Source organism: Delphinus delphis, chromosome 2 (genome assembly GCF_949987515.2).
Source record: "Delphinus delphis chromosome 2, mDelDel1.2, whole genome shotgun sequence".
Lineage (NCBI taxonomy): Eukaryota > Metazoa > Chordata > Mammalia > Artiodactyla > Delphinidae > Delphinus > Delphinus delphis.
In genome coordinates this window covers 106,100,315-106,116,390 of record NC_082684.1, presented here as the reverse complement: position 1 = coordinate 106,116,390, position 16,076 = coordinate 106,100,315, and the positions used below count along the sequence as shown (strand labels likewise).

The 16,076-nt window shown below is 41.3% G+C and overlaps 2 protein-coding genes across 8 annotated transcripts in view; one reads left to right on the top strand and one right to left on the bottom strand.

Moving 5' to 3' along the window:
- RCCD1 (RCC1 domain containing 1) overlaps window positions 1-16,076 on the bottom strand; it is a 47,596-nt gene that overhangs the window by 4,171 nt on the left and 27,349 nt on the right. The window contains exons 8-9 of one of the 6 annotated variants that reach the window (XM_060005412.1): window positions 10,068-10,101; window positions 4,816-5,359 (exon numbers count right to left, since the gene is read on the bottom strand). The exons of the other annotated variants lie outside the window; for them this stretch is intronic. Coding sequence (XP_059861395.1) covers window positions 10,076-10,101 — 26 coding nt within the window. The 3' untranslated portion in view covers window positions 4,816-5,359; window positions 10,068-10,075. Of the gene's footprint in view, window positions 1-4,815; window positions 5,360-10,067; window positions 10,102-16,076 lie in introns of those variants that run through there. 6 annotated transcript variants of the gene reach the window in all.
- Window positions 1-16,076, top strand: part of PRC1 (protein regulator of cytokinesis 1) — a 29,323-nt gene that overhangs the window by 8,803 nt on the left and 4,444 nt on the right. For both annotated transcript variants that reach the window (XM_060005406.1, XM_060005405.1), the window contains exons 2-12: window positions 3,241-3,373; window positions 3,730-3,852; window positions 5,303-5,536; window positions 5,614-5,784; window positions 7,002-7,151; window positions 7,457-7,604; window positions 8,410-8,546; window positions 10,809-10,904; window positions 11,982-12,128; window positions 12,348-12,458; window positions 15,525-15,635. In XM_060005406.1, the coding sequence (XP_059861389.1) occupies window positions 3,241-3,373; window positions 3,730-3,852; window positions 5,303-5,536; window positions 5,614-5,784; window positions 7,002-7,151; window positions 7,457-7,604; window positions 8,410-8,546; window positions 10,809-10,904; window positions 11,982-12,128; window positions 12,348-12,458; window positions 15,525-15,635 (1,561 nt within the window). The remainder of the gene's footprint in view (window positions 1-3,240; window positions 3,374-3,729; window positions 3,853-5,302; window positions 5,537-5,613; window positions 5,785-7,001; window positions 7,152-7,456; window positions 7,605-8,409; window positions 8,547-10,808; window positions 10,905-11,981; window positions 12,129-12,347; window positions 12,459-15,524; window positions 15,636-16,076) is intronic.

The following is a 16,076-nucleotide window of genomic DNA, read 5'->3' as shown; positions in this document are numbered from 1 at the left end:
TCAGAAATGCACACAGATCAAGTGCAAACTCGATGGATTTTCATAAAGTCAGCACACGCTGTGTAACCACCCCTCCTGTGCCCTCCAAAAGTCACCACTTCCCAGGACAATGACAACCACTATCCTGACTTCTCAAAGCAAAACTTAGTTCTGCCTGTTTTTGAACTTTGTATAATTGGAATCATGTAGTGATAGATGCTTGCTTATCTGGCTGTTTTTCCTCTTCTTCCTCAACTTTTTGTTCTGTTTTTCCATCTTAGTTGTTTCTTTTACCTCCCTTTTTTTTTTTCTTTAAGATTTGAGGTATAATTTACATACAGTAAAATTGACTCATTTTACGTGTACAGTTTGAATTTTGGTCACTGTGTATAGTTATGTAATCACCATCACCATTAAGATCTAGAACCATTCTGTCACCCTAAAAATAGCTGCCGTATGCCCCTTTGCAGTTGATCCCCTGCCCCGATTCCAGGCAGTTCATTTGCTTTCTTTCATTATAGTTTTGCCTTTTCTAAAATTTCATAAGGTAGAATCATATAGTATGTAGTCTTTTTGCATTTGACCTCTTTCATTTAGCATAGTTCAACATGATGTTTCTGAGATTCACCCATGTTTTTTTATTCATTGCTGTATTATTCCATGGTAGGAATGTACTGTTTCTCTATTCTGTTGATGGACATCTAGGTTGTTTCTACCTTTATGATATTATGAGTAGTGCTGCTTTGATCATTCTGGTACACACATTTGGTACATATGTGTGCATTTCTACATATGTAGACATGGAACTGCTGGGTTCAGCTTTAGCAGATACTGCCAACAGTTTTCAAAGTGGTTGTACCAGTTCACACTCCAAGCAGTAGTATACGAAAGTTCTGGCTTTTCTGTATACTCACCAACACCTGATTATTTTTTAACTTTTAGTCATTCTATAAATTAATAGTTGTAATTTAAGAACAACAACAAGGCCACCTACTGAATGGGAGAAGATATTTGAAAATATCTGAGAAGGGGTTAATATTCCAAAATATACAGAGAACTTACACAACTCAACATTGAGAAGAACAAGCAACCTGATTAAAAAATGGGCAGAGGATCTGAATAGACATTTTTCCAAGGAAGACATACAGATAGTCAACAGGCACATGAAAAGATGCTTAACATCACTAATCAAAATGGAAATGCAAATCAAAACGACGATGAGATAATCACCTCACAACTGTCAGAATGACTATTATTAAAGACAACAGATAACGCGTATTGGTGAGGATGTGGAGAAAAGGGAACGCTTGTGCACTGTTGGTGGGGATATAAATTGGAGTAGCCACTATGGAAAACAGTATGGAGATTCCTCAAAAAATTAGAAATAGGGGCTTCCCTGGTGGCGCGGTGGCTGAGAGTCCGCCTGCTGATGCAGGGGACATGGGTTCGTGCCCCGGTCTGGGAAGATCCCACATGCCGCGGAGCGGCTGGGCCCGTGAGCCATGGCCGCTGAGCCTGCGCATCCAGAGCCTGTGCTCTGCAACGGGAGAGACCACAACAGTGAGAGGCCTGCATACCGCAAAAAAAAAAAAAAAATTAGAAATAGAACTACCATATGATCTATCAATTCCACTCCTGAGTATTTATCCAAAGAAAACAAAACACTTAATTTGAAAAGATATGTGCACCTCTATGTTCATTGCAGCATCCAAGATATGGAAGCAACCTAAGTGCCCATCAGTAGATGAATGGATAAAGAATATGTGTGTATGTTTGTGTGTGTATGTATGTGTGTGTGTGTGCATGCACACACACTGGAATATTACTCAGCCATAAAAAAAGAATGAATTATTGCCATTTGTGACAACATGGATGGACTTACAGGACATTATGCTAAGTGAAATAAGTCAGACAGAGATAGACAAATACCATGTAATTTCACTTATATGTGGAATTTAAAAAGATAAACAAATGAACAAACATAATAAAATGTAAACACAGTTATAGATACAGAGAACAAACAGGAATTTGCCAAGAGGTGTCGGGGGGGGGTAGGGGGAGGAAAGAAATAGGTGAGGCAGATTAAGAAATACAAACTTCCAGTTACAAAATAAATGCATCACAGGTATGAAATGTACAGTGTGGGGAATATAGTCAATAACTATGTAATATCTTTGTATGGTGCCATATCATAGCTAGACTTATTGTGATCAGTTTGAAATGTATAGAAATATCAAATCACTGTGTTCTGTAACAGGAACTAACATAGTGTTATAGGTCAGTTATATTTCAAAAACAAACAAACTCATAGAAAAAGAGATTAGAGTCTTAGGTAGAGGCTGGGGGTGGGGAATTGGATGAGGGCAGTGAAAAGGTTATAAGGAATCAGTTTTAAGATAAATAAGTACTAGGGATGTAATATAGAACATGATAAATATAATTAGCACCACTGTATTTTTAAAAATACTTATTTATTTTATTTATTTATGGATGGCTGCGCCGGGTCTTCTTGAGGCATGCAGGATCTTTAGTTGCAGCATGTGGACTCCTAGCTGCGGCATGCACTTGGGATCTAGTTCCCTGACCTGGGCCCCCTGCACTGGGAGCGCCGAGCCTTATCCACTGGACCACCAGGGAAGTCCCAGCACCACTGTATGTTATTTATGAAAGTTGTTAAGAGAGTAAACCCTATGAGTTCTCATCACAGGCAAAAAAATTTTTTTTCTATTTCTTTAATTTTGTACCTATATGAGATGATGGATGTTTACTAAACTTATTGTGATAATTACTTCATGATGTATGTAAATCAAATCATTATGCTGTACACCTTAAACTTATACAGTGCTATATATGTCAATTATAGCTTAGAAAAACAGGAAGGGAGAAAAATGAGTAACTAAATTGCCAGCTATTTTATAGGACCTGACATTTTTGTTTGTTTTTCTTTAATAAAAGCATTTAAAATTCTGTATTGTACTGCCATAGGTAGAATCATTGATCAAAGTCCAGATTCTGAGTATTATTCAGAAGATTGAATTTCCACACTGAATTGATAATATGATACTGGATTTTGCTTTGCCAGTGTTTTGGTGTTTGGAGGCAGAAGGATAGGGGAGTGTTCAAGATGAGTTAAGCTGAATGCTTGTTTTCAATTTGTTTTATCCTTGAGCCCACTGCGAAACTAGTTTGTTTAGTTTCTGTAAATACTGCTTTTAGTCTGGAGGCAGTGGCTCATGTAGCTGGTTCTCTTTTGCTTTTTAGTGAGGTGCTGGCAGAGGAGTCCATAGTATGTCTACAGAAAGCCCTGAATCACCTTCGGGAAATATGGGAATTGATTGGGATTCCAGAGGACCAGCGGTTACAAAGAACTGAGGTTGTAAAGAAGCATATCAAGGTGAGTTGAGTAATACTGATCTCTTTGTAGTGGGACAGGGGTAAGGATGTTGGTGTCTCATCTAAGATAGCATATAGAAGTGACACTAGGATGTCACAGGCTCCTCCTGGTTTTTTGTTTGTTTGTTTTGGCCGCGCCGTGCAGCATATAGGATCCTAGTTCCCCAACCAGGGATTGAACCTGTGCCCCCTGCATTGGGAGCACAGAATCTTAACCACTGGACCGCCAGGGAAGTCCTGGTTTTGTTTAAGTTCTTCCTTTAAAATTTGAAATTATGAGGGTTTTGGTGTTGTTCGTTGTTTGAGGCCAATGGGGAAAACACCCAAACTTTTATGGGACTGTTTCATCTCTCGTAGGACCTCCTGGATATGATGATTGCTGAAGAGGAAAGCCTGAAGGAAAGGCTCATCAAAAGCATAGCCATCTGCCAAAAAGAGCTGAACACTCTGTGCAGTGAGCTACATGTCGAGCCATTTCAGGTACATGGCAGGGTGTCAGGGGATCGATCCTGCCTGGGTCTGAGATTTAGGGAAGAACTTTGATTTGGGGCTACAGGTGGAAAGTTTCCTTGTAGGGCTGATACTGGACATGAGAAATGGGAAAAATGTGCTGCCTAGTTACTTGGTTCCAGCAAAGCAGTTTTCACTTATGTGAAGAGTTGCCCTGTTGAGAGGTGAAGCAGCTAAGTGTTGAAATGTTTTAATCAAAAACAAGCCTCTATCAATTTGTAGGACACAAAAATTTTTTTGAACTCTGAGCTAGGCATAGATGATATCATTCCATTCTTTCTTTGAAAGAAAATGAAGAGAACTACTTAGGATACAAAAGTGACTAGTGATATAAGGAAAAGTTACCCAAAAAACCTGCCTCTGTGGATTTTTTCATACCCGAAAGCTACAAATCACTGAACTAGCCAGAATGGCCACTTGAGAAGAGATGTCTCCACAGCTGGAATATCAAGAGAGCATAGTCAAATTCAGGGCATGCCATGTTTATCTGTGTACCTTGCTGAGAGGTTGCTGTCCTGTGGTCCAGCACAAATCGGACTTAAATGAGGACACCAGCAAGCATGACATGAATGACAGAGGGACCCCAAAACATATCCCTGGTTAGAACTGGTAAAAACAGTGTTGGGATCATAAAAATGAAGACAAACGTGGAGATTGGGAAGGTAATTAGAATAGATGTGGGTGCAAGGACAGCACACAGTGGCTAATGTGGTACCAATAAGGTCTCAGGTCCCTCTCCCTGTTACAGAAAGAACTGCCTGGGTATCTCAGTGGAGTCAGCCTAGGAGGAGGAGACTGTCTAAAGGGTTAAGGCTAATTCATTTCTGGTAGCCAAGAACAGTCAGGCAGACTGTGACATCAGTAGAGCTTCCTGAAATCAACACAAATGGCATAAATATCATTGATTTTGGACAAATAGTTTCTTTAGTCTTTTTTTTTTAATTTTCAATATGAAATTGGGTGAGAAGTTAGATATACAGTGGTACATCTCCCTTAAATTATATGACAGTTCTTAGTTCACCAATGTTGAATAAAATTTATAGGACATAACTGCCACTTGTTTTTTCTCCTGCTTATCAGTTAGGAGTAGAGCAAGGAGTACTAAATTGATTTTTATTGGTTGAGTGATGTTTAGGATTATTGGGGTAAACATTTAGTTAGGAGCTAAATATACTACCCTGTAGCTAATTCAAAATAAGCTTTTCAACCAATTTTTACCTCTTGTAAAAGTGCCCTGGTACCTTTCCTTACTGGGGACCTTTGTTAGGGGACCCTCTTTGTGCCATATTCTGTTAGCTGTAAGTTGATTTATTTGTAAGTTTAACTAAAAGTCTGTCATCCTAGTCCTCTTTCGTTGTCTTCTCTTCCTTTGAAGAAATCCGCTTGGAACCTTAACACAATAGTACATTGTCTCATATAGGAAGAAGGAGAGACGACCATCTTGCAGCTAGAAAAGGATTTGCGCACTCAGGTAGAACTGATGAGAAAACAGAAAAAGGAGAGAAAACAAGAACTGAAACTACTTCAAGAACAAGATCAAGAACTGTGTGAAATTCTTTGCACGCCCCACTATGACATTGACAGCACCTCAGTTCCCAGCTTAGAAGAGCTGAGCCAGTTTAGACAACACGTGGCAACTCTGAGGGAAACAAAGGTGTGCTTACATTCATAGTTCCTAAAAGTCATTTGACTTTCCTCTAGGTATCTTGTAATCTTTTTTTTTTTTAATAGGCATCTAGGCATGAGGAGTTCGTCAACATAAAGAGACAGATCATACTGTGTATGGAAGAATTAGAACACACACCAGACACAAGCTTTGAAAGAGATGTGGTCTGTGAAGATGAAGATGCCTTTTGTTTATCTTTGGAAAATATTGCAACACTACAGAAGTTGCTACAGCAGGTAATGTCTACTCAAATTATGGCCTGGGATCTCCATAGTATCCAGCAATCTGAGAAAACTGCAGCTTTTTCCTTTAAGATAATGAGATAGGGCTTCCCTGGTGGCCCAGTGGTTAGGAATCCACCTGCCAGTGCTGGGGACACGGGTTCGATCCCTGGTCCGGGAAGATCCTACGTACCGCGGAGCAACTGAGCTCATGCGCCACAAGTACTGAGCCTGCGCTCTAGAGCCTGCCAGCCACAACTACTGAGCCTGCGCGCCTAGAGACTATGCTCCGCAACAAGAGAAGCCACCACAATGAGAAGCCCTCACACTGCAATGAAGAGTAGCTCCCTCTAGCCGCAACTAGAGAAAGCCTGCATGCAGCAATGAAGACCCAATGCAGCCAAATAAAAAAAGACAATAGTATTATTTGAAACACAACCTTGATTTTTTTTAAACAAAACCCTTAATTTATATATAGCTCTGAGAATGTGAAATTGAGTTTTTTTTTAAATGTTTATTCATTCATTCATTTAGGCTGCACTGGGTCTTTGTTGTGGCACGCAGGATCTTTTTTAGTTGCGGCCTGTGGATTCCTTAGTTGCAGCATGTGGACTCTTAGTTGCGGCATGCATGCGGGATCTAGTTTCCTGACCAGGGATCGAACCCTGGCCCCCTACATTGGGAGCAGGGAGTCTTACCCACTGGACCATGAGGGAAATCCCCTGAAATTGAGGTTTTTGGATGAAATAATAATAGTCATTTGAATTAGCTTAGTGTTTAATTGAAATTTTTTTTTTTTTTTTTTTTTGCTGTACGTGGGCCTCTCATTGTTGTGGCCTCTCCCGTTGCGGAGCACAGGCTCCGGACGTGCAGGCTCAGCGGCCATGGCTCACGGGCCTAGCCGCTCTGCGGCATGTGGGATCTTCCTGGACCAGGGCACGAACTCATGTCCCCTGCATCGGCAGGCGGACTCTCAACCACTGTGCCACCAGGGAAGCCCCCCCAAAATTTTTTTTAATTAAAAATTTGAATCCTAATTCTTGGGGTCTGAGATCCTACCATAATGACAGCCTTACAGTTTGTTTTCAGAAGTCATGAAAACACACCTCTTCACAGTCTTGTAAAAGTGCTTCTTCTCCATGTGGGTACAGATGTGTCTGTGTAGGAGGCCAGAGGGCCAGTTTTCTCTGTGCTGCTGTCTTTGCTATAACCACTGGCTTTCCTTGCTACAGCTGGAAATGCGAAAATCACAAAACGAAGCAGTGTGTGAGGGGCTGCGTGCTCAGATACGAGAACTCTGGGATAGGTTGCAAATACCTGCAGAAGAGAGAGAAGCTGTGGCCACAGTTATGACTGGGTCAAAGGCCAAGGTCCGGAAAGCGGTAAGAAACCCAAAGGGCGCTGGGTCAGCATTTTGGTGTCAAGTCTGATGTCTTTACCAGCTTCTGCCTTGAGTGAGCCTGTTTTTAAGACAAGCGTCAGAAAAGAGTGGCAGTAGCCTGCTCATCTTTTATCTTTCGCGTATGTTTCTTAGATTTCTGGCTCCTATGATATCATCGTTATAAAGAGTGTTGACTTACCTCTGTGGTTTTGTATTGTAATTTTATTAAAAAGGGGGAAAATATTTTGCAAACCTACGTGAATATACAAGTATGACAAGCACTTTTAACAGGTCTCTTTGTTTCAGCTGCAATTAGAAGTGGATCGGTTGGAAGAACTGAAAATGCAAAACATGAAGAAAGTGATTGAGGCAATACGAGTGGAGCTGGCTCAGTACTGGGACCAGTGTTTTTATAGCCAGGAGCAGAGACAAGCTTTTGCCCCTTACTATTCTGGTTCGTACAGAAGTGTCGCTCTTCATGTGGCCTGCTCACTTGTCTTTTACAAGTGCAGACATTCACTGGGAAGTATTTCCTCTACTGAACAGACATTGCTACCTTTCCAGGCCATTCAGCATAAACTGCCATTCCTGTTCAAATAAGCATTTGCAAATGCTATTGGGAAATAAGGGATCTCTTGGTTTCTGAAGCAGAATATCTCTGTAGCATGTAGTTGTGAAGCTCAAGTTTAGCAGGAGCTTACTCTGTGCCAGGCGCAATGTCAGACTCTTAACAGGATTATCTGACTTAATTCTCATGTCAAGAGATGAGGACACTGAGGCACATAAATGTTGAACAACTTAACCCAGAGACACACAATAGGTAAATGGCAGAGCCCACATTTGAGCCCACGAGGTATGACCCCAGGGCCCAATGGAATTCTAGTCTGACCTGAACTGAATATAAAGATGAAGCCATCTTTACTAAATTCAACATTTTTGGACATTTTCTGTGACTCAGCCCTCTGTTGGGCAGGGTGGAAAGGAAGAATATGAAAGAAACCTAAGACAAGGCAAGAGATGACAGAGTTTTGAGAATCTTAGTCCTTTTAGTCCACACCCTAGTCCCTTAGTCTCTAGTCCCACCAGCCTGATTGGGACAAACCTGGCTTTTATTATCCACAACATACACTTACTCGTGTGTCATTTTTACTGTAAGGAAGAAAATTCTGTTTCCATTTTAGGGGGATGGAGGATTAGTATAAATTGGGATACTAAACACTAGAGGGATTTTTTAAAACTACTGGGCCTATATCTTGCAGAGGACTATACAGAAAATCTGCTTCAGCTCCATGATGCCGAGATTGTGCAGTTAAGAAACTACTATGAGGTTCACAAAGAACTCTTTGAAGGTGTCCAGAAGTGGGAAGAAAGCTGGAAGCTTTTCTTAGAGTTCGAGGTACTGCCTTAGTTTTTGTCTGTTTTCCTTAGAGTACAGTGAAGTGTTAAGAAAGCGTCCCCTGTATAGAGTCAGAGGCCTGTTTCCTTTGCTCTTGACCAGGTTTCTAATACCATCTTTATCATTAAGTCTGTAAACTACTGCTAACCCATCTGTATTTGTCAAGCTTATATGCAGAAACATGTAAGAGAAAACCCCAAAATTAATGCCTTCAATAAGGTTGAAGTTTCTTGCATAAAGGAAGTCTAAAGGTAGGCAGTGCAAGGCAGGTATGGCTATTCCACAGTCAGGGGGTCCCAGGCTTCTCCAGCTCATAGCTCCTTTACCACTAAAGGGTGGATCTTATCTTCCGGTCCAGGGTGGTTCTAGAGCTCCCACCATAGCGTTTCAGTCAGTGTGGTGGAGGAGGGAACACAGAAGGCATTGCCCCTCCACCCCCTCTAAGAGGTTTTCCCAGGCTCTTTTCACAGCACTTCTGCTTAAATGCCACACCAACTACTGGCGAGGCTGGGAGAATCACTATCGCAGATAAATTCAGGCTCTGTTACTAAGGAAGGAGAGAAAAATGGATGTTGAGGCAGGCAACTAACATTCTGTACTCTTCCAACTTTTGTTATTAGAAAATTGCCTGGGTATTTGGGGCACATTTGTGTACTCTGAATTCCTTTTGTTTTGATAGACTTAGCACGAGTCGATTCCCTTAGAGCATTTTAGAGCTCAGAACTGGGACTAGGACGAGGCAAGTGAGGCACCTTGGGCACGAAATTCAAGGAGACTCACTCTCAGGTTCATACTGGTCCTATTAGAGCTTGAACAGGCCTTTAGAGAATCCGGAGTTTAACTCCTTCAAGTTTCCAGGCAAGAAACTAGGACTCAGAAGTGGAAAAAACTGTGAGAGCTCACAGCTGTTTAAGAGCAAGTGTTCTAGTCCTCAGTTACCTCTTACTTTTGGTTGAAAGCAAGGAGTAATAAAAGTCAGTGAAGAGCTCAGCCATAAACAAGAATTAAATTTTGCCTTTTGCAACAACATGGATGGATCTATAGGGTATTATGCTTAGTGAAATAACTCAGAGAAAGGCAAATATTGTATGATACCACTTATATGTGGAATCTAGAAAATAAAACTAGTGAATATAACAAAAAAGAAACAGACTCACAGATACAGAGAACAGACTAATGGTTACCGGGGGGAGGGGCAATAAAGGGGTAGGGGTTTAAGAAGTACATACTATTATGTATAAAATAAATAAGCTACGAGGATATATTGTACAGCATGGAATGTAGCTAATATTTTATAATAACTATAAATGGAGTATAAACTTCAAAAATTGTGAATCACTGTGTTGTACACCTGAGACTTATACTGGAAATCAACTATACTTCAGTGTAAAAAAAAAACGTGTGCGCACACACACACACACACACACACACACACACACATACACATAAAGGCAGTAAAGAGCCAAATAAGCGACCCTTGTTTACATGCTAGTATTTAAGAAAAAATAAGAAACTAATTACCATTCCTTTTAGTTGTTGCTTATAATCAAGCAGTCTGGAAAGGAAATAGAATTTATCAGTTTGGCCCCCAAATTGTCAAGATTGTTTCTAAACTTTTCTGATTATCTGTCCCGTTTTTTAGTGTATTCACCTAATTTACATTTACAAATTATACACTTATATTACTGTTCTGATATACTGTATATACTGTAGAATAACAAAAAACAGAAAAGTTAAAAAGAATAAGAACCCTAACATTTTACATTTTTTGTCCATTTTGTGAGGGTTAATTTAATAAAAACCAGATTATCTATAAACCCCTTAACTGAGCACATTTAAGCTGCATTGTCTCAATATGCTGGAAGTGAGTGGCCAAGTAGGGGTACCACCACCAAACCCTCTGAGTGTAGACCTCCTCCTTGTCCTTCCGCATACCCCATTTCCTGTTGGTGACATCTGAACCCAGGAAGGGAGCCTTAAATTAAATGCATTAAATATTAAAGCCTGTCTTACTTTTTAGACTAAAAAGGAAACACTAGTTTTCCTGTACCCCAGTGTATGATCTTGCATATGCCTCAGAGTGTTCACACCCCACTCCCTGCCTTAGAAAGCCACAATTTCTCACTGCTAAAAGTGGATGGGAATGCAAAACTCTGAAGTCTCCCTAAAAATATGTATCTGTTTATGAGAGTGAGGATTCTTAGCAGAAGTGACTGGTCTGACTGTCCGGGGTTCACTCTAATTAAAATGTATTTTTCACAGAGAAAGGCTTCAGATCCAAGTCGATTTACAAATCGTGGAGGAAATCTTCTAAAAGAAGAAAAGCAGCGAGCCAAGCTCCAAAAAACACTCCCTAAGGTAATATTGTTACTGAAAGAGTTTTTGGTGCTTGGCTACAAAAACCTCACTTTTTGTATATCTCTTGCTTTGAATTGTTTTTCCTTAGGTAAAGGATAGTAAGTATATACTGGGCCTACCTAGTACAAGCAACTGAATATCAAGTTTTATTAGCTTTTTAGGGCTGCCATAACAAAGTAACAGAGACTGGGTGGTTTAAACAACAGAAATTCACTTTCTCACAATTCTGGAGGCTCGAAGTCTGAGACCCGGGTGTCAGCAGGGCTGCTTTCTTCCGAGGCCTCTGTCCTGGCTCCAGATAGTAGTCTTCTCCCTGTGTCTGCACGTGGCCTTCCTTCTGTGTGTGTCCGTGTCCACATTTTCTTATTCGGCTACCAGTCATGTTGCATTAGGACCCACCCTGATGACCTCATTTTAACTTAATTACCTCTGTGTCCCAGTAAAGCCACATTCTGAGGTACTGGGGATTAAGACTTCAGCATATGAGTTTGTCAGGGGATAATTCAGCCTGTAACCTTTTGAGAAAGTGCTTTGGACTTCATTACTATTCTCTATTTTAATAATAATAATAATAGTTAACACTTATTGAATTAAGTGCCATATACTGTTTCAAAGTACTTTCCATTTATTAATTGTCACAACATCCTTAAGAGGTTGGTATTATTAATTCCATTTTTACAGATGAGGAAACTGAGGCACTGACAACTTAAGTAACTTGCCTACCTGTTCACAGCCAGTAAGAGGTAGATTCCAGATTGGACCAGATAGTGCCGCTCTAGTGTACACTGCGTATTTAACGTTGCTGGTCTACCCCAGTGCTGCCTCCAACTTCGGGCGCCAAAACTGTAGTGGTCAGGCTCTGGGTTCTCGCCTTTTCCCACCTTCATGTGTATTATGAATGAACCATCCCAAGACTGATTTCTGGCCGCTCCAACCTGTTCCCACATGGGTCCAGCTACCTAAAGTCAGGCTAATGATACTTTGGGGAGGGAGGAGGCATTCTTCGGGAGAATCATTTCTTTTGGGCTTCACACCAAAAATTTGAAGTAATTAACATGTCCTTGTTTCTGGTCTCAGTTGGAAGAGGAGTTGAAAGCAAGGATTGAAATGTGGGAACAGGAGCATTCAAAGGCATTTGTGGTGAATGGGCAGAAGTTCATGGAGTATGTAACAGAACAGTGGGAGATGCACCGACTGGAGAAAGAGAGAGCCAAGCAGGAACGAGTAAGTGAACCCAGTTTGGGAGGAGGAGAAGACAGCATGAGTGAGCAGCCCAGAGTCTCTGCCAGGGCTCTAGGTTGGTTGAATAAGGAGTAGTTCATGGCAGCTCTTTTTAGCTCTGGGTGCAGAGACTTGCACTAGATTTCTGGCCCTGCCTCTGCCCCCATCCCAGACCTGTTCTCCTTCTGGGATTTGTCACTCTTGCTTCTGACTTTCACATAGCAACTAAAGAACAAGAAGCAAACTGAGACAGAGATGCTCTATGGTAGTACTCCGCGAACACCCAACAAGCGGCGAGGACTGACACCTGGCACGCCGGGCAAAGTGCGCAAGGTAATAAACACGAGGCTGCATGAACTGCCATGTCTGAGGCATTTTTGAGGCTAGGGCTCTGTCCATCTCTTGCCTTCTGTCCTGCAGAGATGGGAAAGAATTTTTCTAGCCTTCCAGGTTGAGTCCATTTGACAGTGTGAACGCAATTTTGCAGTTCAATCCTGAGTAGGGACTTGACAGTGACAGTCAAGGAGTGGCCAGCTTTGATGAGTCCCAGATTAAACTCGGGAGCCAGCAGCTGCCAACATTTTGTAATGATGAGAACCTTCAGAGGTTCATTCTGTAATTCCAACAAGTGACCATGGCACTATGTGAAAGAAGACTTTCATGCTTGGCAAGGGGGATACCTAATACTCCTTAATCTCTAGAGCAGGAAATCAGGGAGTTCTTCCTTCCTTCCTTCCTTCTTTCTTTCTTCCTTTGTTTTTTTAAAACCGTTTCTTTAATAAATGAAGTGGAGCATTATTTTCCTTTTCCCTTGCAACTCATTATTTTATAACACATAAAATGTTTTAAAAATCACCTGTAATGTAACTCCAGGAGAACCAATGAGACTATTTGGTGTTTTTCCTGCTTCTGTAAAAAGCTTTTTAAAATAGTGTATTTTCACAAAATAGAGATCACATATAATTTTGATTTCTGCTTTTTCCCTAGTCGGTATTGGTGTGATTTTTTTTTCATAGCATCAAACTTTCTTGCTCATTCTTAGCTATATATTCTATTCTTTTGACATAGTGTCATTTACTAAACTAGTTCCCTATTGTTTGACATTAGGTAGTTAATTTTTTATTAGGAAAATAATGTGACGAAATTTTAAAAATATGTGTTATAAAATTCTAGAAAGCGTTGGGAAAAAAAGGTTTGGTTTTTTTTTTTTTTTGGCTCTGTTGGGTCTTTGTTGCTGTGTGTGGGCTTTCTCTAGTTGCGGTGAGCAGGGGCTACTCTTCATTGCGGTGTGCGGGCTTCTCATTGTGGTGGCTTCTCTTGTTGCAGAGCATGGGCTCTAGGCGTGCAGGCTTCAGTAGCTGTGGCACATGGGCTCAGTAGTTGTGGCACACGGGCTTAGTTGGTCTGTGGCATGTGGGATCTTCGCGGACCAGGGGTTGAACCCATGTCCCCTGCATTGGCAGGCAGATCCTTAACCACTGTGCCATCAGGGAAGTCCAAAATGTTTGTTTTCATTAAAAGTTTGAGACTCTCTCTATTAGATGCTGAGAACACAAAGATTAAGTGATATGGCCCATGATCTCAAGAGTGCTGCATTCAAACATTTCTCAAGTGCTGGCTGCACTGATCATTCAGTCTGTGATACCAAAGCAGTTATAACAATTTACACTTCCAGTGGTAGTGCCTGAGTGCTACGCTGGCTCCAATCTTTGCCAACATGTGATATTTTCAGACTTTACAATTTTTGCCCATCTGATGGGTGTGAAGTAATGTCTCATATTTTTAGTTTGCATTTTCCTAATTACTAATGAAGTTGAACCTTTTGCCATGTTCATTAGCCTTCTGGATTTCCTATTCTGAGAAGTTTTTGACAGTTTTTCTGTTGGAACATTTTGTTTCTTTCTTGCAAATTTTATAGGAATTCTTTGTATGTTCTGGATGCTATTTCCTTGTCAGTTGTGTTACAGTAGCTTTTCCCAGCATTTGTGTGTGTCTTCTGTAGCTTATCTTTTTTTTTTGGTTGTGCCGGGTCTTAGTTATGGCAGGTGGGCTCCTTCGTTGTGGCATGCGAACTCTTAGTTGCGGCATGCATGTGGGATCTAGTTCCCTAACCAGGGATCGAACCCAGGCCCCCTGCATTGGTAGCTCAGAGTCTTAACCACTGCGCCACCAGGGAAGTCCCTGTAGCTTGTCTTTTTACTCTTTATGGTGTTTTGTTGATGAACAAAAAGTTATTAATATCAATATAGTAAAACTGTTTTCAACCTGTTTTCTTAATGGCTTGTAGTTGCAAATAACCTACCCAGGACCTGAGGCACACAGATATTTTCCTGTGTTGTATTTCCTAGTTTGTGTCTTGTATTTGAATAGTCTTGCTATCCCATTTAAGGTTTTTAATCCACCTAGAGTTTTTCCAATTAAAGAAAAAGCTTACAGCTTTATTGAATAAAGTAGACACATAATATTTAAAGTGTACCCGTTAATAAGCTGTAATATATGTATGCACCGTGAAACCCTCACCACAATCAAGACAATGAACATACCCATCACACCCAAAGTTTCCTTTTGCCCCTTTGTTTTCTCTTTGCTTCCCTTACCACCCATTTCCCTCCCCCCACCCACTTCCCACTAGCTCCTGGCAACTGCAGCTTTGCTCTGTTACTGTTGATTAGTTTGCATTTTCTAACATTTTATATAAATAGAATCATACAGTATGTATAATTCTGTGTCTTTTTTCATCTGTTGTTGCATGTATCAGTAGGTTACCCCTTTTTATTGTTAAACAGTATTCCATTGGACGTATATACCACAGTTTGCTTATCTAGTTGCCTGTGTTGATGGATATTTGGCTTAATTCTAGTTATCTGGCTGCTACACATAAAGCTGCTATAAATATTTATATGTAAGTCTTTGTATGGATATATGCTTTCATTTCTCTTGGGTAAATACCCAAGAATGATATGGCTGGATCTTATGATAGTTGTCTGTTTAACTTTTGGAAACAAAATGGTTGTCCCATTTTATGGAACACTGAACGCTTTTCACAGGTGTCCTCAAAGCTCTTCACCGTAAAAACTGTCTTAGACTGCTTCCCACCCTCACTCTCTGTAGTGTAGGGATGGGCTGCTAAGCACGTCATCTCACATCAATAATCTGTGTTCGGGCTTCCCTGGTGGCACAGTGGTTGAGAGTCCACCTGCCAATGCAAGGGACACGGGTTCAAGCCCCGGTCCGGGAAGATCCCACATGCTGCGGAGCGGCTGGGCCCGTGAGCCATGGCCGCTGAGCCTGCGCGTCCAGAGCCTGTGCTCTGTCTGCAACGGGAGAGGCCACAACAGTGAGAGGCCCGTGTACCGCAAAAAAAAATAAATAAGTAATAATCTGTGTTCTTCTCCTTAGCTGAACACTACCACTGTGTCCAATGCTACGGCCAACAGCAGCATTCGGCCTGTCTTTTCGGGGACAGTCTGCCGCTCCCCTGTGTCTCGCCTTCCACCTTCTGGCAGCAAGGTTAGTATTTAGTATGCTCTGTGTACAAGCACATCCCCGACACTGCCCCAACCTATGTACTCGGGGATTGCTGGGAGGTGGAGAGATTGAATACTGTCCTCTGGACTGAGAAGGAACTTTGAGGCCTAAAAACAAAGCAGGCAGCTTCATAAAGTGCAATTATGAAGTTTATTGTGGGTAACTTGCATACAGGCAGGATCGGGCAGACAGTGACCCAGAGGCATTTGCAGCTGCACTCAAGCGCGAAAGAGATACGGGGGGATTTAAGGGGGCCAAAGCTAAAAATAGAATCTGACTACTAGGGAGAAGCACATCTGTAGTGACAGGAACTGGGTGGTTTTCCTCCTGCCAGGGTCTCAAGACCATTAATCATCTACATCAGCAAAAGGCATTCTTCCAGTTTTTTTATCAGATGAAGGCAAGGGTCAAAGTTGATAGGGA